The sequence below is a fragment of the Heliangelus exortis genome, chromosome 1, assembly GCF_036169615.1.
Source record: "Heliangelus exortis chromosome 1, bHelExo1.hap1, whole genome shotgun sequence".
NCBI classification, from domain to species: Eukaryota; Metazoa; Chordata; class Aves; order Apodiformes; family Trochilidae; genus Heliangelus; species Heliangelus exortis.
In genome coordinates this window covers 135,329,187-135,350,905 of record NC_092422.1, presented here as the reverse complement: position 1 = coordinate 135,350,905, position 21,719 = coordinate 135,329,187, and the positions used below count along the sequence as shown (strand labels likewise).

At 42.9% G+C, this 21,719-nt stretch overlaps 2 protein-coding genes across 21 annotated transcripts in view; one reads left to right on the top strand and one right to left on the bottom strand.

Annotated features, from left to right (window-relative positions):
* Positions 1–67: 67 nt before the first annotated feature.
* On the bottom strand, positions 68–19,331 carry RAD52 (RAD52 homolog, DNA repair protein). 3 transcript variants are annotated; one of them, XM_071768524.1, is made up of 12 exons: positions 19,239–19,331; positions 10,622–10,710; positions 9,471–9,572; positions 8,792–8,885; positions 8,234–8,301; positions 7,845–7,963; positions 7,679–7,754; positions 6,359–6,555; positions 6,021–6,157; positions 5,301–5,381; positions 4,557–4,799; positions 68–4,282 (listed from the first exon to the last, which is right to left on the bottom strand). In XM_071768524.1, exons 2-12 carry the CDS (start codon positions 10,706–10,708, stop codon positions 4,224–4,226), a joined length of 1,263 nt encoding a protein of 420 aa, XP_071624625.1. In that variant the 5' UTR covers positions 10,709–10,710; positions 19,239–19,331; the 3' UTR covers positions 68–4,223. The 3 variants fall into 3 exon arrangements, with proteins under 3 accessions (XP_071624625.1, XP_071624641.1, XP_071624635.1); XM_071768540.1 differs by lacking the exon at positions 19,239–19,331 and adding an exon at positions 18,762–19,060; XM_071768534.1 differs by lacking the exon at positions 19,239–19,331 and adding an exon at positions 18,063–18,365.
* Positions 19,332–19,632: 301 nt separating this feature from the next.
* Positions 19,633–21,719, top strand: part of ERC1 (ELKS/RAB6-interacting/CAST family member 1) — a 277,145-nt gene continuing 275,058 nt past the window's right edge. For 10 of the 18 annotated variants that reach the window (XR_011730568.1, XR_011730564.1, XR_011730563.1 and 7 more), the window contains exon 1: positions 19,841–19,951. The gene's annotated coding sequence lies outside the window, so the exon portion shown is untranslated. Of the gene's footprint in view, positions 19,763–19,838; positions 19,952–21,719 lie in introns of those variants that run through there. The other 8 variants (XR_011730571.1, XR_011730566.1, XM_071768489.1 and 5 more) reach the window with 3 other exon arrangements.

Here is a 21,719-nt window from a genome sequence, read left to right as displayed (position 1 = left end):
ATGGAGGCAGCAGGTTGGAACAACGTTCTGTGTGTTGGGGAAACTTGTCCAGGTGGGCAGATCTGAAGTTGCTGGTGTGACAGGGGCCAGGTGGGGGTGGGACTGAGGGTTGTGGGTGAAGCTAAAACAAGACTAACAAATACTGTGTGTGGAGGCAGGCGGTCTGGATCAGAAAGGGAGAGAGGTTGGGGAGAACATGTATCTGCTGGGAAAGGCCCAACTTAAGATGCAGTTAGACTCCACCTGTCAAGTGGTAAAGATGTTTGGTCAGGATGTGGCTTGAGGGAGAGGTGCCATTGCTCGTTGGCATGGGCTTGTCTGCTGGGATTGCTTTTCTTCCTTTTTGTTTTGGTTTGGTTTTAATTTTGTTTTGCTTTTTTTTTTTTGTTTGTTTTTTTGGTTTTTCTTTTTTTTTTTTTTTTTTTTTGGTAAAAATCCGTTTAAGCCAGGAATAGACTGTCCTGGTGCAACATCCATTGCCGGCAATGGATGTACTTGAAACAGCCGGCAACAAGAAGTTTCCTCTGTCATGGAGGAGTTACAATTTTGTTCACTCTTAACAAATTTGAAGCTGGTACCAGGACTGTAACTATCTGTCCCCTCTTGGTAACTGTATTGTACTTTCTGCTATGGTCGTTCTCCCTTTATTTAAAAAAAATACTGGTTTCCTCTTCAAAGTAAAAATAATACCTGCCAGTATTTATGCAGTGCTGCAGAAAGCTGTATAGGATGAGAGTGCTGCTTCCTGGTACCTGGGAGTAGCTCACTGGTACCGGTCCTGGAAGCAGTTGCATCATGAAGTTTTTATTTGCCTGAATTTTTTTGCTGTTCCCGTGCGGAGCATTAACAGGGAGTTTTTCTGGCTGCAGATGTTCTCTTTTTACAAAGAAACGTGCAAGATCCGTTCCTTTCCAGTTACTTTGTGTGCAGCAGTTTTGGCAGCAAGGGCAGGCGCAGGCTGCAGATGAACGCCAGAGGGCAAAAGCTGAGTGGCAGGTGGGTGGGCTCTGCATTCCTCAGGCTTTTGGGGGTTTGTTCCTTGTACCTGAAGTGCAGACTCGAGCTACAGAAGAGACAGGAGGCTTCGCGGGGTGCCTGTGGTGGAAGAGGGGGAGGAAGCAGGGGGCCCTGCGGCCAAGGTGAGACGGGGAAACCTCTGCCCTTCCCTCTGAAGGGATGCGGCCAGGAGTCCTCAACACGCCCAGTGGGAGGGGAGAGGCGGGCTCCGGGAACAGGAGCGGTGACAAACCTGGGGCAGGTAACCAAACAAGGGGAATATTCGTGGCAGGGGAAGCAATCAGCTGGATGCAGCACGTGGTTATTTAATTTTGATCTACTAAGTTTGAAGTCGTGTTTCTTTTTTGGTTTTGTTTTTTTTTTTTCCACTTAATGTTATGTAAGAACTGGTTTTATCTACCATTGATTCCCTCCCCTCCTCTCCTGTGGATGAATAACTGAAGTCTAGAGGAATAAACTAATGCTACTGAACTGTTAAATTATTTTGTTTAATATTACACTTTGAGTATCTTTTTCCACATAAAATCTGTTTCTGAATTACAAGCGTTTTTCTTTACATTATTTAACAATGTACACTGTAAAAAATAAAAAAAAATAAAATTAATTGAAACTTTGGGCTTCCCTGGCCGTAGTTAGTTGTATGTTTTGCACTAAACCCAGGCACTGCGCTCCCTGTATGACTGCGCTTTGTGCTACGATTTGTTACCTTTGTAGAATATTTAATTGAGTAATTCAAATAAACCAAACCTGCTTTTGTTGAGCTGTGGGTTTTCTTGTTGAACAGCAGGTTCCAACCTCTACGTCCTTCCTGGAGTGATTTAACTGTTACCCAATTTATCTGCTTATGGCAGGAAAGTCCAAGAAACCCATTTTAATGAGACCCTGTAACTTCTCAAAAGCAGTTGCCAGTGCTGAGCCTTTGGCCTTTTAGTTGTGTGCTTTGAACCATGGTACTATAGAGAATAATAAAGAAATGAATCCTCTTTATGAGAGGAAGGGATGAAGGGGAGGGTGAAGGATGATGCTTAAGCAGTAAGATTGCTTTTATGGCTGAGCCTGTCAAGAAGTTACCAAATAGCAGAGAAATCTGCTGAGCTGTGACAGTCAAGAATTTGGTGGTGTTTCTTGTTTAAAGAACAGGTGGAGCTCCACCAGGTGTGGTTCTTTTGCTTCCTTTTGGTAGTGAAGCTCAAGCAGGCTGTGCTGCAAGGGCTGGGGCAGCCCTGTCCCACGCACAGAAAGGTTCTCTTCCTTTTTCTGATGGGTCCCTTACCCTCCTCTCTGGGGTGGAAGGGAGAAGGAGCTGTAGATGCATATTTTGGGATGGAATTCCTACTATACAACAGTATATGTAGTAGGAGAAGAGTGGTACTATACAGAGCCATTCCCAAAACAGCTGTACACTTGTAGGAATTATTTGGTATTTCTAAACACGAATTGCTAATGCATTTCTTTCCATTTTCAGAACAGCTTTTGTTATGAGTCATGCTGTGCAAGGCCTTAAAGGGGAGGGAAGCACCAAGTTTTACTGCCCTTTTCGAAGAGACCTATCCTCAGAAGCATGTTATGGGAATTCTTAGAGGAGAAAAGTCCTCTTGAGTATCTAATCCTCTTAGAGGAGGCATGGATACAGTTGCACTGTTTTCATTGAGTCAAGAGAGCTGATGCAGTTCTGCATGAGTATTCTCTTTTTTTTTTTTTTTTTCATTGTAAGTTTAGAGCAGCTTTTGAATACAGTAATTCTGAATGTCTGCACATTCCCTTCCTAACAGGTATCTGGTTTCAATAGTAAGTGCATGACTCAAACGTGTGGTATGTATTCCTTGTCTGAGCTGTTCTGAAGGCAGCACTGAACTGGGAAAGAAACTAGAATGGTGTAATGTGAAACTATTTTCTAGATGTAATCTAGTACAGTTAATTATAATATGTCCTATCTTTCCATATTAAACTCAATCCTTATTCTTTTCCCTGTTGAGAAGATAATTAGATAGTAGAGGATCTTTTAAGGAAAAAGATTAAGTGATGAAGGTAAAGTAGCAGGAGCAGGAATAAATGCTGAATACTTCAATGTATTTGCAATTAGATAGCATTAAGAGACTTGCCCAAATAGAGCAGTGCTGGCAAAGCACAGGAACAAGTATCTGTTTCAAATCTGACCCTGATCTTAGGGTTGAACTACTCAAAGAGTTTGTGTAAATTTTCCTGGTCCAGCTCATAAATCCCAGGTATCCTCCTCTCCAGCACTCCACTTCTGAAAAATATGGCTGTATCCAGTTTGAAATACTGTTCTAAAAAGTTTTCCATTTACCTTCTTACTGGAAGGAACAGCTGTTGCTTTGCTCTAAGCTTTAAAACCCACTTGAAATTTTCTGTTGCCCGTCCTAAAGCAAATGCAAGGCTGTGCAGTCTCTTGCTTCCTACTTGTAACTAATCAGAATGCACTTTTTTGAGCTTGCTAAACAGTGAATGATTTGTAATAGTTTGAAGGCATGAATAGTATAAAAGCATGAACAGCTACAAGGGTGGTGTGTATTTTGCGTTTATTTTTATATGGAAAAGGGCTGAAATATTTAAAATCAAAATTGCAGCTCACATTCATTTTTCCAGAGGATCCAAGCAAACATGGTCTGAGATGCTTTGTGCAGCACCTCAGCAGCAGTCCCAGCATGCTCCCACCCCAGAGCTGTCCTGTTGTGCTGGCACAGCTGAATGTGCTGCTGCTGCACTGGGATCCCAAATGCCTGAGGAGGAGCAATAGGGCTCTGGGCCCACTTCTGCAGCCACAGGGCAAAGGGCTTCATGCCTTCAGGCTTTGTCATCTGACCATACTCCCATTTTACTAAAAATGTCTTTTCTCCATGCTGAAATGCAGCACTGAGGGAGAAAGAAGCTATGAATTTTTTAAATAATTTTAAATATTTTTAACATTTTGGGCAAATGACATGTAATGTCAGCTTGTAATCCAGCCACAAGTCTAATGCTCCAGCAGCATGAGTGATCACTTGTTTATGGGAAGAGGCCTCTGAAACATTTAATAACCTCAAAGTACAATAATTTCTTGCTGGCTGTATTAAGCTCTTCTGTGCTGCTTCACTATTGTGTACAGGAAAATCCATTAATGCATTAGATTTCCTCACATAATTTTAACAGCCAACTGCAGGTTTCCGATCTAATCCGGTCTGGAGGCCGTGATACCACCTGGTGCCTTACGTAGGTTCCAGTCTCCTTTTCTTCAAGCTTTGACTTCTCCTGTGGGGGCTGTACTCTGCCAAACAGGGAGATTGTGAGAAACTGAAGTTTCATAAAGCTTTTTTCTGCTCCTAAAAGTGCTTCTCAATTCTTTTTTCTAGCTCTTCCTTGAAAGGACAGTTGGATGGAAAATCCAGCTGGTTCTCCTAGCCCACTATCCCAGCATCTGCAGCCACGTCCGAGACAAGAGAAATGTTTCTCCCACTCCAGTTTACTGATCTAACAGCACTGCTTCCACAGCCAAGGAACACTGTTAGGACAGAACTCAAGTCATTTTTGGCAGCACATACCTGGGGTGTTCTGGTTGGCAGAGCTGCTATTGCTCACAACTGTAGCTGAAGGCTGCAATTGTGCAAATCTAGCAGCAGCTTTGTGATGATTTGTTCTGTGCGGTGTCCTGTTACGAGTAGTCATTTGATGATGTCCGTGGGGTGTTTCAGATGTCTGCTGTCCAGCTGGTGGATCTGTCATTTTATGACCCATTATCTTAAAATCGATGCTCTCCAAGGAAATGTCCCAAAGTTCAGGATCATCTAGAGCAAATGTAAAGGTGATCAAACTAAAGATGATAGTACTGGACTACAGAAATGACAGTAACTCCAGGATCGACCCTCTCTTTCACAAGTGGTGGCCACTACAAAAGTAAAACTGTGAAGCATCTTTAGTGTTAGTGCATAGCAGTAAAATGGTACCACCCCCTGTGCACTGGATTTAACCAGCATCCAGGCACCGTGCTGTCAGTGTGACCCAAACAGCCATGGTTAACACAGCCCCTTAACCCCACAAATGTTGTTTCTGTGCAATATTGCTTGAGGAAAATGGTTTACCAAATATGTGCAACAACTCTCAACTGAAAAGCAGGGTGTGCAGTCCTTCATTGTGATGGACATTGTTTCTCTGCCACTCAAGCAAGGCCTGCATTATGAAGATCAGACTTGTACTCCAGCCTCTTCAGACCTTCTACCTTTACATTGTACTCCGAAGAATTGATTTAAATGCCTCAGTGATTCAACACTCATCACTTTTAGACTGACCTGCAAAGAACTCATCTTCTATTGCTGGCTCCTGCTGTTCTGCTGCTGGAGTGCTGTGCTGTACAGGAGGATCAGATGTAGCTGGACAGAGGTAACACAAGAAGGAAGCAGTATTAGAAATACATAAGAAGCCTTTTACTCCTTCTTAACAGAGCAAAGTCTCTTATATTATGCTGCAGCTGTCACAAGGTACCTTCTTTTTTTGTCTTCCTAGAGCTGTTTCTGTTTTAGTAGCAGTTTGTGGAATGGGAATATTCTCTACATAATGACAGTTGATAAAAGCATTTAGGTTTTGTTTTGCCTGTTTACCCTATCCCCATCTTCCTGCTTACCACACAGCTGTCCAGACTCCCCCATGACTGAAGAGCAACATGAGAAACTAAGGCAGTGCCTTTTTGCCTGCAGCCACCTTCTGCCTGAATTAACAGGTGCAGCCTGTTAATGGTACTGGTATCAGCTGCTGTGCTTCATGGAGCTCTAGGGTGTTTGGAAAGTTGTAGTTTTAATGATGCAGTTTTAAAGCTGACATTCCTGTCACTTCAAGAACATGGTGGGGTGGGGTTGGGGGAAATACAATAATCCTCCTTCTGCTGTCCTTGGATGTGTGTTGATAGTACAATACCAGAGCAAATGAAGCTGATGGGGCTCCTATACTGAGGGTGACACAGGACTCCCCAGCAGCTACCATTAGAACTGTCAGTTTTAAATGCCAGGCCTTACCCTGTTTGCTGCCAGGAGTGACTGCTGGAACCTGCTGCTTTTTCTCCATCTGTTCCCGGAACTGTTGCTGTAGGAGCTTTTGTCGCAGTTTCCGCTGGTAAGTGGCATCACACTCCGTAGCTGAGGAGTCTGCACTTCTGTCCCTCCCCCCAAGCCAGGACAAAGTCAAACAGGATCTCAGCAATGACATTTTATGAAGAAGAAAGCAATTGCATAAAGAAATAACACCAAGGAAAAACCACTTAACTAGCATTGCGTGGCATCTTCCAAATTGGGCTTTGTGTTTTAAAAGGTACACTAATATAGCTAATAAAACAAATCTGTAACAGCAGTCTCACCTGGAACTATTTGGCTGTTTCTGATCCACTGTCACTACAGCAGCCTCTGTCTGACCAGGCTTACAAACAGATGCTGTCTCACAATGTTGTCTTCCTCCTGCATTCTCCCTGTCCAAACAGCTGCTGTATCTTGCTTTCTCTATTTCAGGTTCATAGTCTTGTCTTTTAGCTTTGACCAAATCTAACTCAGGGGGCATCTAGTAAAAGAAATCATATCAATGAATTTCCTTCAATATGCACAGACTTTTTCGAAAAGTACTGTTGAAAAATGTAGTTTGTTTTCTTTAAGTTAGGAAACTGAAATGCATTTTCAGTACAAAAACATTCAGTTAATCATTGAATCAGTTGATGCAGAATTCTACAGCTCCTCAGACAGCCTGAAGTTTTAGCTTTGCTATTTCCATGTTTGTATTAAAGGCCATGGCAAACCTTCACTCAGCTCTGCAGTCGTGAGGTCACTGAGGAGGCTTCACCATTCTCATTTCATTAAAGATGGGATGGTTTGGCTCTGTGATTTTACAAATTCATGGCAATGCTGCCAATAGACAATGATCCTGGCAAAGCAGAGCTGTGCTAACTTCACTTGGCAAGGTGTCACTTTGGATCTGCTTCTACAGGCTAAGCTAGCTAGACAGAACCCACCTAACAGCTCTAGGCTGCCTTAGTGGAGTTTGGTAAACCCTGGTATGATGAAGGCAACTTTGCTATGAAACTCCATGGATCAGCAGTTTTAAAAAGTTTACTTTCTCCTCTATGAGCAAGGTAGATTACTGCCTGAAAACCTACTGCCCTCCACTGGTACATGTCAGGAGCTAAAAAAGACTGATGTTTGTTGCTGAAATGGAACCTCAGTCACAGTCAGGATAAGCTTAATATTACAAAAAAAGCTGTGTTACCTCACAGCATACTTAAAAATTGTCATAGCTCTAAAAGAATGAGGTTGAAGTATGTTTGTCACTGATGAAGATGTAAATCACAATTTCTTGTCTCTCTCTGGACCTAAGACCTCCACAAGAGGCATTTCCCCATGGTGCTGGTTACCTCAGAGGGCTCACTGCCTAGTACTTCACAGAGGAAAGTAACTGCAGCTCTTCTAGTGTAAAAATTTCCAAATTGTAAAAATCTGAAGTATTAGATGTAAAATGTCAAGGAATAACTCAAACAGTTCATATGAAATATCAGGCAAAGGCTCTTGGTCTTATAGCTGGAAACATTGAGAGCTGAGATGCATTCATATCATTCTTTATAATTTTTTTAATATGAAGGACTAGGAGCAACACACATCTCGCAGTCCCTGCCCTCACAGCCCATGTACTGCACCTGGCGTGGAAGTTTATTCACAGCTCGCAGGTAGTCTTTGTCTAGGATGCAGTTCCCAAGAGCATTCCCAAAGCACCTGAGAAATAAGAGAGCTCACTGTTGACTGAAAATAATAGTTAATTCTCAACGAACTTCTGAAAACATACAAGCACTGTTCTTCACTTACTTGAGTGCCCTCTTCAGTCCATCTGTTACTGCCTCCTTCCTTGCCTTTTCTAGGGACAAGGCCTTAGACTTTAAACCTTCACTGACTCCATACCCTACATCTTCATGGTATGAACCATCCTGCAGTAAAATTTTAAAAATAGTCAGTATAGGGGAATTTCTGCACATACAGCATTTCTTAATAGAAGCTGTGCTTTCCTAGGCCTGATTACTCGCTCTTAGCTGGTTGCTCTATAGCAAGGTGAATGTGCTGGACATTTTGGACACCACCAGGTTCTCTAGTGTCATTACTGAGCTTGAGAACTACAATTTGATCTACAGATTAACTTTCATTCCCAGCTTCAGGAAATTGCCCAACTATAGATAGCATAAACAAAAAAACCCATTTACCTTAAGCTGAACTTTCACAAATGCACAGACCCCCACATAGAATCTGCCATTGTTGAGGTCAACGAAGTCTAAGGGAGGGAAAAATAACATCATAAATAATACAGAAGACTGTTGATCCACATTTAGAACTTCCGTCCTTTGAAAACATTCATAAATCTGTACTCTCCTTGCTGAATGTACACAAGGCGCTTCTGTAAAATTGAGCATGACTTGCAAAATATTAATGGCAGTTTGAGAATTGTGAGTTGCATGTATGCTCTGCACATGTTATGTGATACTTTTATACTTTCTGGTTCTCAGTGGCTAGACCTGGCACACACGCTTAGAACAATGACTATGACATATTCCAGTGCAAGATCTAAAAAGAAAACAACAGCTCTGTTGTTATTAAATTCATCTCATTCTTACCAAATGCTTAGACTTGAAAATTCCACATGCCTGCCCCAGGCTCTTTGAAGAATCCAGTTCTAGGACAATACCATAGTCATCTGAGAGACTTTTCCCTCGGGGCCTCACAGTGAAACAAGAGGAAAGACTCTTTATCTTCAAGATACTTACCAACATTCTGCTGAGTAACTGAATGAGCCCAGCCATTGAAGCCAAACATCTCATTGGCCAGACTGATTACCTTGTGCCCCTCAATGTAACAGACCTGGAAAGAAAAGCATTTATATAGAAATACATTCACATGTGAACACATACATTCATGCTTTATTTTAAATAGGGATTGCACACATCATCTTACACTGAGGAAACCCAGCTAAAGTTCTAGGTTCAGGTAACGTGAGTAAAAGGATGATGGTGCAGCTTTCAGCTCACTCTTCTAGCACTTCTAGCACCTCTTCTAGGGGTGTTAATATGACAAATATGACTTAATCAAGGAAAGGCAGAGCTACTGGGCACTTAAGAGGGTAAAATGCAGCCAGTGTTACATGATACCCCATATACTGAGATTCTGATAAAAAAAGAGAACGGTCCCAATGTTCCACAAGTAGATAAGTATTTCCTTGTTAAGGCTGAAGCTCTGAAAAATTAAAACTTTTTTTAAAACACAAAAAGAAACCTGTGATCAGTAAAAAATTTATGATATTTTGACATTGCTTTTGTATCTAAACATTGAATTACTAATGGGAAATTAACTTTAAAAAAGAGGAAAAAGCATTATTGGAACTTTTTTTACCCTAGTTTGCCTAGGCAAAAAACAGAAGTTGAAACAGCTATGCATTCTTCCTCATACCTTTTGTCCTCCTCCAGCTTGCCGACTGCTGATATATTCTGGACCCAGTCTCTGACGAAGGGCATGCTGGATAGCTTGATACTCACTTGCTGTGTATTGATACTTGACCGAAAAAAGAAAAAAGATAAGATTAATCTTGTCACTCTCCTTATTTTAGCTCCCTCTCTTCTCCTGAAACCGTTTTTTTATCCTAATTTTCTATGTTGTCTTTTCCAGAGGTGTGTGATCCATATTTCAGAATCAGGATGTAGCAGACAAGAAGAGACTTCAGGTGGTATGTAAGCACTATGTTAGTGCATTATACTGATTTGGTTTTTTTCCTCTTACTCTTGAACTGTAGTTTTAATTATTGAGCTGTATTTATTTTTCATTTCTCACAACAACCACATTAGAAGAACTGAGAGAGCCAGGCCAACCAGTATTCTACTGAAATCTTAATGCAGTGGTAATGCTTGTGAAGGCTGCCAGGAATGCACATGATGCTTATAGTTAACCTCTCCAAAATAAAACTTAGTATCTCTTTGTCCAACAAGAACAGTGTATTTTAAAACTCCAAGAAAAACAAAACTAATTCTAATACCAGATGCCGCTAGGGCAGTGAAGAGAGCAGATCAGACAAGCAATTAAAAGTGGAGTTCCTTGAGGAGTGTTCAGCAAATTCCTCTCATGCAGGGAACATCCTTTAAATAACTACAACTTCACTGCTATCATTGGTTATCTCCAGAATCAGAGGAAGCTTAAAGCATTGTAACTTTTGCTCCTTGTCATAGTAGGAACATAATTTACAATCTGTAAAGGCTAGAGAAGCCTAAATGCAAATTAGGGATTCAAGCTCTGAAAAGTTTGTAGCTTCTGTAGTAGTTTCTGAATCAGTACTTAGAATGGGTGTAAGCATGATCCAGGCCATCTGGGAATCGGAGAGAATAAAATTAATCCACTTTTAAGAAACAAAAGTAGAAAGCTTTTATGAAGAATCCAGAGCAATTTATTGTAACTGGAGGCATGACAAAGCTATCAAGGAGGTAAATGTAATGTACAAAAAGGTATAGCCTAGCTAGGATAATGGATATGACTTCAGCCTTACTGTATCCCACTTAAAAATTGGTAAAAGCATAAAACTTCCATTTCCCTCTAGGGCAAACAAAACTGACCTGTCCAAAGCAAGCAACTGAATTACTACTGCTGGAACTATTGCTGCTGAGGTGGTTTTCAGTGTCCTTCCCGTGGTTTTCAGGCATCCCTAAAGAGAAAATACAGACATTGAAGACAACAGAACTAATGGTCTGCATGAAGCAGCCAAAACACTGTTGAAGTTCACTGCCCAGTGAGTATAGCAATGCTGTAGAATAGATGTGTTCCACATGAAAATTATACTTCTTAGCCCATGAAACTGCTGCAGCACCAGTTGGAAATTTATTTTGTGATGTTGGTTCAGAAAAGTCAAAACTTTTCTTCTTAAATAACTTACACTATTGTAGGCAGAAATGGCTAGTTTCATCCTAGAAGAAGAGACACTGTTCTAGTTTTCATCCATAAAACCAATAGGGGTGAGCCTAAATTAAACTACATGACAACAGGGAAACAAGTATTTTATTTACAGAACATATATTTACTTACTAGTAAAACAAAAACCTTAAAAAATTCAAAAGCATCTTGATCCTGCATAAAATCAGAGACTAGAACAAAAATTAATCATCTCTCAAGTTCTTTTCTATACACTGCAGTGGCAACAAATGGTATTTCCTCCCCCTTTTAAGTGAATGTGAATGCATTGCACCATTATAAGTAAAGAAATACAAAATAAATTCCTCAGACTCTTGATCACTTTCAGTATCTATTTATACTTAAATTCTAATAAAAATCAGAGGTGAGTTTCTAAACTTTTACTTGTTTATACCCTGCCCTGTCAGTCTTTATTTTAGATGATAGTTTTTGACTGTAATTGCACTGTCTTGTGTTAGGATGGCATCATATAAATTATGCTGAATTGAAAACCACAAAAAACCTGTACGAATGTTATGAAGTTGTACTGATAATTCAGTAGATGGCACCCTTTTCCAAGCCAGTATCCAACACCTAACCTGTACTGCATTACCACTCCTGCCCTGCCTGCTGGAGAGGTCTTGCTGAGCACTTGACACAACAGGCACGCAGCAAAGGAGCTTTTGTTTAAGCCCCCAGAGGTAATATTTTCTTGTATTTGCAGAAAAGCTTAGTACAACTGGTAGTCTGTCACAAAGACTTCTGTATGCAGCACAAGGCAAATCAATATACATACAAGACACTTGGAGAGGTCAAGACAGTTTGAGAAATGTCTGACATCTTCAGTAGTCAGAGTTACTTGACAGCCAAACAGAACCTGACTAGTATTGTTTTTCTACTCTTCACCAGGTTTGGCACTTTCTAAAACAAGTTGGTTTTCTAGTTGCTAAACAAGGAAGCCAAAGTTTACTGAGAACTTTGCAAACATTTTTTTAGAAAAAAGATACTAGTTATTTCATTAGCAAGTATGAGCACTGGTTAACTATGCTCTGTGTAGCTAAAATTCTCCTCCATTTTGGGTGGCTGTAATTATTCATCTCCAGTCCAAAAGCTGTACAACTGTACAATGCTTATACATTTGAATGTGTTTCAATCACAAGTTTCCCTCAAGTTGTGGTAAATACATCTGCTTTTGGAAGAGAACATTTAGAAATTAGTCTTACCAGGAGATACACTTAGGATTTAAGCAAGCTATTGCCCCTGTTAGGCAGGGCAATCCTGTACTCAGTGAGACAATTAGAACCAAACAGTACCTGTGTGAGTGGCAGAGGAAGTTGGAGTTTGAACAATACTACATTACTTTTCCCCCCTCTAAGCAGCCTAAATCAGATGTTAATTATTATAAATCCCTTGGAAAAAACCAACAAAACGTGTCCAGTTGCCTACATAGCCTATTACCAGTTTTGCCAGATTTTTATGTGTGATAGGTGGATGGCATTTGGAAGCAAAATTGCTTTAACTAAAACTAGTATATAGTCCTTTATTTTTTTATAAACCACTGTCAGACTGAATTCTTTAACGAGATATACATTTAATGAAGCACTGAATAAGATGTGGAAACTGATTCTGAATGAGAACAAGTAGTACAGAATTCTACTGAAAACAGCTTCACATCACACAGTTTGAATCCAACAGATCAGATGCTGCCAGAGAATATCAACAACATACTTCTTTGCAATAAATAGTTTAAAAACATGCCAGTGGTTTGTATTCAAATTATGCATTACTCTACTGCTTGTATGAAGGAGAGAGAGATGATGTAGTTTTTTTCCCATCTGGTGAAGTGCAGCACAGCAAAGCCTTCTGTCTCAAAGCAAGTGTCAGAGCATTTCAAAGTGACAGAGCTATAATTTAAAAATTATTTGAGTAGGAGTTTAGAAGGGAGAAAAGTTAATTTTGCAAATGGAATTATAAATCTACCTCAGCACTAGAGCCAGGAACTAGGGAAGGCAAGGCACTTCCAATCCTCAGTAGAGTATTGTTTCTTCACCCTCCCTCTCCCCACAATTTTTAACTTGCATGAAAGGAAGAGTAGGAAAAATGAAGGCCCTCTCTGGAAGGAAATAGCAGACCTGGTTACCTGGGTTATGGAGAAGGCTGAGGTACTCAGTGACTTTTTTTGCCTCAGTCTTCACTGCCCAAGTCACAAGAAGGCAAAGGTAGGGGCTGGAATAAGGAAAATCTACTTGAGGTGGCAATTGGGTTCAAGACCATACAAGGAACCTGAAGGTGCACAGATTCATGGGACCTGATGAGATGCAACTGCAGGTCCTGAGGGAGGTGGCAGATGGGTTTGCTAAGACATGATCCACTATATTTGAGAAGTCATGGTAGTCTGATGAAGTTCCCACTGACTGGAAAAGAGGAAACATAACCCTGATTTTAAAGAAGGGAGGAAGAAAAAAAAGACCCAAGGAACTACAGGCCAGTCAGTCTCACCTCTGTGATTTGCAAGACTGTGGAGCAGATCCTCCTGGAAACTATGCTTAAGGCACATGGAAAACAAGGTGATTGGTGATGGCCAACATGGCTTCGCTGGGGGCAAATCCTGCCTGACAAATTTGGTGGCCTTCAACAATGAGGTTACAGAGTTGGTGGATAAGAGAACAACTGATATGATTTACCTGGACTTGTACAAAGCATTTGACACTGTCCTGCATGACATTCTGGTCTCTATACTGGAGACCATAGATGTGACAGATGGACCACACAGTTGATAAGGAATGGTCTGGATAGTTACACCTAAAGTGCTGTGGTCAATGGCTCAGTGTCCAAGTGAAGCTCAGTGACCTACTGCAAGTGACTACTCAGTGACATACTGCAAGGACTGGTATGGGACCAGCACTGTTCAACATCTTTGTTTGGGCAGTGGAATTGAGTGCACCAAGTTTGCTGATGACACCAAGCTGTGTGGTGTGGTTGGCACGCTGGAGGGAAGGGAAGCTTGACAGGCTTGAGAGGTGGGCCTGTGCAAACAGCATGAAGTTCAACAGGCCAAGTGCATGGTCTTGCACAAGGGTTGGGGCAATCCCAAGCACAAATACAGGTTGTGCAGAGAGCAGATTGACGGTAGCCCTGAGAAGAAGAAGTTGGAGGTGCTGGTGGATAAGAAACTGGACAAATGCAGGCAATGCACTCTTGCAGCCTAGAAAGAGGACTGCATCCTAGGCTGCATCAAAAGAAGCATGGCCAGCATGTTGAGGGATGTGATTCTCCCCCTATACTCCACTCTCATGAGACTCCACCTGGAGTACTGTGTCCAGTTCTGGAGTTCCCAGCACAAGAAGGACATGGAATTCTTGGAGCAAGTCCAGAAGAAGGCCACCAAGATGATCCAAGAGCGGGAGCACCTTTCTTATGAAGATAGATGGACAGAGTTGGGGTTGTTCAGCCTGGAGAAGGCTGTGAAGATCTTATAGCAGCCTCCCAGTACCAGCAGGGGCCTACAGGAAAGCTGTGGAGGGGCTTTTTGCAAGGGCAGGTAGCAGTAGGACAGGGGGTAATGGCTTTAGATTGTAAAAGGGTAGATTCAGGTTAGACATTAGGAAGAAATTCTTTAGTGTGAGGGTGGAGACAGCCTGGAACAGGTTGCCCAGGGAAGCTGTGGCTGCCTCCTCCCTGGAAGTGTTCAAGGCCAGGTTGGATGGGGCTTCGAGCGACCTGGTCTAGTGGGAGGTGTCCCTGTCCAAGGGGGAGTAGTGGAACTGGATGGTCTTTAAGGTCCCTTCCAACCGAAACCATGCTATGAAACATTAAGACTGAACTAGATAATAAGCTATTGATGGGTGTACAAAAGAGCCTCAAATATACTCTGGCATTGTAAAAGCTGAATTTTCAAACCACTTTGAAATGCTAAAAATTAAAGTTCAGATACACTTTCTCTGCATGCAGTATGACAAAAGCAGTTTATTATCAATTTAAAGACACCCAGGATTTAAAACTAATTTTAAGAGCACTCTAGAAGTAGGTATTTATTTGTATGGTGATAGTGAACTGAGCAGCTGATGAGAAAAATCTGAGTGTGTACACAAATTCCCATCTAGGATATAAACCAATCTTCTTGAACAATTTAATCTGAATTTGATCTGTTGAAGTACAATTACTACTGAAAGTTATGGCAGTAACACCTCCACCTTTCATGAAAGTATGCACCTAATTTTCTAAATGAACACATCCCCACATACCTTTCTACTGTCCATTACCACAAAGATATTTCGGTCTTAAATCATTTCTTTTCATATCAGTTCCCCTCTGTCTTGAGAAACCAGATTTTTTAATTATGTTCTGTACCTTAAGCCTGTGCTAGTGATGTCAGTTTCCAGTTCTCTTCACATGTAAGGGAGAAGCAGCATGTTTTGCATCACTTTGAAATAGTTTGCATACCACGAATTGTGTAAGTACCACAACTTGGGAAAACCTCACCTAGAACACAGCTGTTTCAAGAAACAAATTATAGCATCACACAGTTTGTATATCTTATAGATATGACTTTAATGTAGACTGTGCACTTTTAGAGGGCTCTTTTTTTTTTTCCAACCTCTCCCTTCCCTATATGGTGAGTTTTCTTTACAGTGAAGCTTCAGCTTGCTGAGCAAAACTCTTTCACATTGTTTTAATAAATGCAATGCTACTGAGCCCATCAAGAGCAAATAGCTATGCATGTAGCAACAAGTGATTTAGCAAGCACTAAAGATAACACATATTTAAACTAAGGTTCATTTTGCACTAACAAAAAAAAAAAAAAAATTCAAAACCTGTATTTCTGTGTAGGATTCTCTGGGAACTCCAAAGTATAAGTTGATTAACCAGTTATGCAAAGGTTTATGCAATAGCTTCATCCAACACTGAGCTGAGGTGTACATATTTTATGTATAAGATGCTCCTAATCAAGACAGGCCTGTGCTGTACCACGGCTGAAAACAGATTACGAAATTGCTGTGGGAAAACTGTGCATAATACAACCCTTCAGTTTTGGCTTCTGATAATATGTCTAGGCAAACAGACTTGATGACTTGAGAAAAGTGAGGTAATGTTCTGTTAACTTCAACAGAAGAAAGAGATATTGAATGTTTTTTAGGTTAAATGATGAAATGCAGAGGTAGGCCATGAGACTGGATGTCTACTGTAAACTAAAGGTGGCCCCTGATGCTTGCCAATACTGATGCATCTCAATGCTATTGATTCAGGCCACACTCTGTATTAAAACCACTCCAGCAAGAGAATAAAAAGGTAACACATAGAAAGTCTGAGCTATCTGCAGTAGTTCAAATATATTTGCTTTCAAGGGATATAACTGCTCCTCATTATAGCACATTTCAGATTTGACAAACCTTCAAACAGTCCCACTTAATTCAATGGAATTCATATATGTGGCTGCAAAACCAAAAATTAACCCTTAGATTTATCAAGCAGTACTATGTTTACTTCTAAGTATAGGTAGGATGATAATGCCCTCCCTGCACAGAGCAGAAAACACTTAATCTGTTACACTTTTTACTGATTAACATATTAATGAACACAATTATAAGCTCTTCCTAATCTGCATACAACCTTAGCAGAATAATGTAGTGTAGTAGGGGAGCATTTCTTTTTAGAATTAATACATCCAACATTTGAACTGAACTCTGTTTAATGCCTGCATTTTTGCAACACAGGATTGGAAACTCACCTCATTCATTATGCTGAGTTTCCTGTCATAATAGCCTTTATACACTTGTCATTAATTCATCAACCATCAGTATGTCTACTGAAAGTAGTTTCAGGACCCTGCTTCCCCAGGGAAGCAATTACAAATTAAATTTCAATCTAAATTGGCTAGTTTCATGCACTATTGTTGCTGTGTTTTATACTGCATATTAAAATTTTGCTGGTTCAACCTCCAAACATGTTCTTAATAGCAATGCTAAGTGAAAATTAATTCCCCTCCTACAGCATTTGGTTCACTGCTTCAAAAATCAGCACCCACTGTACCTTTTCCCTTACAGAGGGTCCACAAAGTTTCATTAGATACAGATAATTCCAAACAATTTTAAATTCGAAATACATTTGCATTTTAAGACTACAAGTCCTGAGTTCTTACATTACTTAATTTGAAATACATTTGCATTTTAAGACCACAAATCCTACCTGAGTTCTTACATTACTTAATTTCTTTGCATTACTCCATAATTCTGTGGAGAAAATGTTTCACTAAAAGGATTAACCACTACTCCTTCACAAATAATCTTTCAATTATGTTATTAAAAATATAATCCCTAGAAGAACAAACAATGAGTTATGTTTGTATTAGGAGGTGCTCTCTTTGATTACACCAAGTGGCAGAACTGAAGGAAAAGGGAAACAATCTTTGCCTAGCACACAAGCTCTTTTCCAGGTGTAAAGCATTTAGGCCTCAGTTACAAATGACAAAGTGAATAATCCACTCTGGAACAATTTGTTACGCATTTATAAAGACTGGGTAGGAAAAAAAAAGAGCTTGTTCTTGAGACCAGACCTTGCAGAAATATTACTCAATTATAATAAATTATTTATGTGGGTACTTCTTTCTAAAAGCCTGTTAAGATTGATTTATAGCCACATCATTTATGTATAAGCCACTTCAGTAATTGCAAGGGAAAGAGAGCAGGCTTTTTAACTCAAGAGTAATGGTTTGGGACTTCAATATAAAAGCAGCCTGTCCAATTATGTTTTACTAAAGGCAGTTACTAAAGTAGAAATTAATCCAGGCTAGAATCTAAAGCATCTAAGCTCTATAAGAGCTGTGGGAGATCTGTCAAACTGCAGATCATAAAGACCATTGTGACTGCAGGCACAGATGACACTTCTGGCAACAAGACCATATTAAGCTGACACACTGATTAAATTACCACGAAAAATCTAAAGCTCTGTTTTTCTGTTTTGCTCCTGGCTGACGCTTTATTTTTGAATAGAAAATAATTTACGTGGGTAAGCCTTTATCCATTTTCTTCTTTCTCCTTTCTTAGACAGCAATGTAAAATATGCCTTTTTTGGTCTTGACAGACTGTTTTATATATTATAACATGCACTTACCTGCACTACATTATTCTTCAGAAATTAAAGTGGATTCTGTGTTTCTACAGTTGAAAAGGAAGTTCAGGATATCGGGATGTCTACGTATGTCAGCTATATAAATTGTGAGAGGTTTGAATTACTGCATTTACTGCAACAAGATATTAATTTAAATAGTGATGATTTATATGGCAATCACTAACTGTAATTCCTAGTGTAGTATTACAGATCTATCCAATTCTCTATAATCTCTCATTTTAGTGTCCCCCGGGAATAATGGCTAAGGGTGTAAACGTTTTGTTGTGAATGTCTTCACAAAAAATAATAATAATAAAAAAATAATTAAAAAAATCAAACTAGGAATATGTCTGAGCACGTTATTTGCTCTATCTGCCTAGAAGAAGGCAGAAAGTCATAGATTCTGTGTACATACAGGCTGCTACAGCAGGCTGAAAGTCTTCTGTGGGCAGAATCATTTATAGAATCAGATAAAAGTTTGGGCCTTTAAGGTCATTGAGTCCAAGCTTTAACCTAGCCCACTGCCAAGTCCCCTACTAAACCATGCCCCCAAACACTTCTTTTAGCTTCCTCCAGGGATGGTGGTTCCACCACTTCCCTGGCATCCTATTCCAGTGCATGACAACCTTTTCGGTGAAGAAATTCTTTTCTAATATCCAATCTAAACTTCCCCTGGCACAACTTGAGGCCATTTCCTCTTACTGCTCGTTACCCGGGAGGAGCGGGAAACCGAAGTTTGCCCAAGAGTGCCAAGGCAGCACCGGGGCCGAACACGCCAGCTCTGCCATTTGCTTAGGGGGAATCCCAGGGGCTGACAGACAGCATTTTGACTGGAGAAGAGCAGCGTTGCCTCCCCTGACCTCTGACACTCGCGCTCATCAGGCCGGGGTTCCACATGCCGGCTGGACCGAAGCCCTGGGCGGCCAGCGGAGCCAAAGATTCGCCGCTCCGCTGCTGGGGGAGAAGAGGGCAGAAGGGCGGCAGCCCCCGGCCCGCGGCTCAGGCGGGACGGGACCCTCCCCCGCCCCACCCCACCCCGCCCCCCGCAGGCGCCGCCAACGGTTTCCCCCGGCGCGCGGGCCCCTGAGGAGGAGCGCGAGCCCCCCCGCCGTTCTCCCACCGGGCGGCTTCCCGGTATGAAGAGGAACGCTTCCCGCTGTGCCGGCCCTGCCGCAGTACCTGGGCCGAAGAGGCCGCACTCCGCCCGCCCGCCTGCCCGCAGCAGTTCGCAGTTCCCGCTCGGGGAGCGAAAAAGCAGTGGGGAAGCGGCGGGAGCAGCGGCTACGGGCCGCCAGAGGAGTCAAACTTCCTACGCCCGCGCTAGGAGGTGACGTAACGCCGGGATTGTCGAAGGCAACGGGAGAGGGGAGGGGAGGGGGCGGTACCGGGAGGGTCCCCGCCCCTGAGAGGGAGTGAGGGGGTGGGGAAGGGAAACCCGCTCGTGTGAGCGCGCGCCGTGGGCGGGGCGGCGCGCGGCCGTAGCGGGGCGGGGTGTGCGGGGGCCTCGCGCTTTTCGGCGGCGGCGGGGGGTGGGGCTTGCGTGTCTCGCGCCGGGGGCGCGGGAGGGGTGGGAGCGAGCGAGCGGCGGTGCTCGCGCGCGGAGGAGCGGCGGGCGCGTGAGCCCGACCTGCCCGGGGCCCCACCGGCACCCGGTCCCGCCGTGGCGCAGCACCCCTTCCCTCCCTCCGCCGGCTGACGGGCAGGTGAGGGGCCTCGCTCGGTGCGGGGGGTCGGGGAGGGTTAAAGCTTCTTACCGGCCGCTGGGGGGAGCCAGGGGCGGGGCGGGGCCTGCGGGAGCCGGTAGCGGCGAGCAGTCGCCGGGGCTGGGCGAGGGCTGCTGCTGCGGCGACGGTGGCAGTGGCGGGGCCTGTCGCCGGGGAGTTGCGGTTCAGGTGGGTGCGGGTCCGGCGGAGGCTTCCCCGAGGGCTGCGTGGCCTGTCGGCCGGCCGGAGAGAGGGGGCGCCCGGGCGCGGCCAGGGGAGGCGGCCGGGGGGGTGCGGGGCCTCGCCCCTGCCGGGCCCCGCGCACGCTGTCACCGCCCGGGGGCTGGGAGGCAGCCTTCCCCCGGCTCCGACCGCCCGGCCCGCGGGGACCGCGTCGGGGACGGCCACATCACCCTGCCCGCCGTCTTGCCGGCGGCAGGCGGGCGGGCGGGCCCCGCGTCCTGCCGGGCATCGCTCAGGGTAGCGGGGCGGGCGCCCTGCGCCGGGGGTAGGGTGTGGGATTGCCTGCCAATGCAGCAGGTCCTTCGTGCTCCTCCCGTGTATTTTTTCGCCTCTACTTAGTTACTCTGTCCTTGTGAAACACGCGCTTTTGTTATCTCAGTCATATCGTCGGGGGTAATTGTGACCGGTGTCTGTCTTACCTAGACCTTGGGGTGCCGTTTTTGGTTTTTTTTTAGTATTTAATTTTTTTCCCCGTGAACGCTGAATGGTCACATTTCATTTATTTTATTACGTCTGCTACAAAGTAAGCGTCAGCTGACACGATGCTTTGTTTCTGAATCTGCTTGCGATCCTGAAGCATGTATCAGGAATTGCTGTCTTTCCACATCTGTCTCGTTTCTGATGTGAACTCTGTGCCTTAGTTAGGAAGCATACCATTTATTTTACATGGAACGTTGCATGCACGCTGAAATTTCATGTTGTGGTTTGTGCCGACATGGTGAGAAATGGTTTAAAGTGACAGCCCAATGGAAATCGGAGAGATCAGGAGATAGGAGGAAAAGATACAAAGAAAAACCCACTGTGGGGGTGAGGGGGGTGTCCTGGTTTGGGCCCGTGACAGGGAGAAAACAGTACAGAAGTTGAGAGACTAGAAGGAAATGGATAGAAATAGGTCTGAAGAGCAATGCATGTTTAACATTTCATCCAACCTTGTTTTGAGGTCACATTGATATATGTGGGATGGTTGTACTTGGATGACATGCTACCTCAAATCCAACAGGTTGTAACCAAAAAAAGTTGTCTGGTTTGACTGCAGGGTTATGATTGTTAAACACTGACCAGTTTGGTTCGGATGCCTCCAGCAGCAACCTCCACCCCCTGCCTGCCCTCCTTTTCTCCCAGAGGTTACTGCATCTATAAGCAGTAGGTGGCTGAACATGCCTCTCATCCTGAGCTATTGCACTCTGCAGCCTGGCATTACTGTGAAGTGTATTTTGGTGTTTTGTGTTGAAAACTGCAGCAGCTTAGGTGTGTGCCCCAGTTAAGGGTCACTTATGAGTCAGCAGCCATATCAAGTAAGACTAAAAGAGAAAAAATCACTACCTTGCCCATGCTAGTATGAGCAGAGTTAGTAGTGCAATAATGTAATTATTTAATAATGAAGTATTTGGACTACTAGTTATTCAATAATTGAGGCAACTGTACTGAATGATTAGTTCGGGAAGGATAGATAAGAACTTCATCACAGAACAGCAGTTCCCTGAATAATCAAGTATATGATTTTTCTGTATCATTCAGAAATTTGTAATTGTCTGAATCTACTGAGCTTCAGGAGGGAGGTCTGGGGTCTGCTGGGTAAAACATGAGTTTATCACAATATTTTATGTAATTTGAACTTTCTCTACTTTTTCTGTGAAACCAGTTCAGCCGTAATCAAATCACTGTAAGGATGTTAGCAGGTTTTCTTCAGTTTGGGTTTCTGTTATCTGGGCTT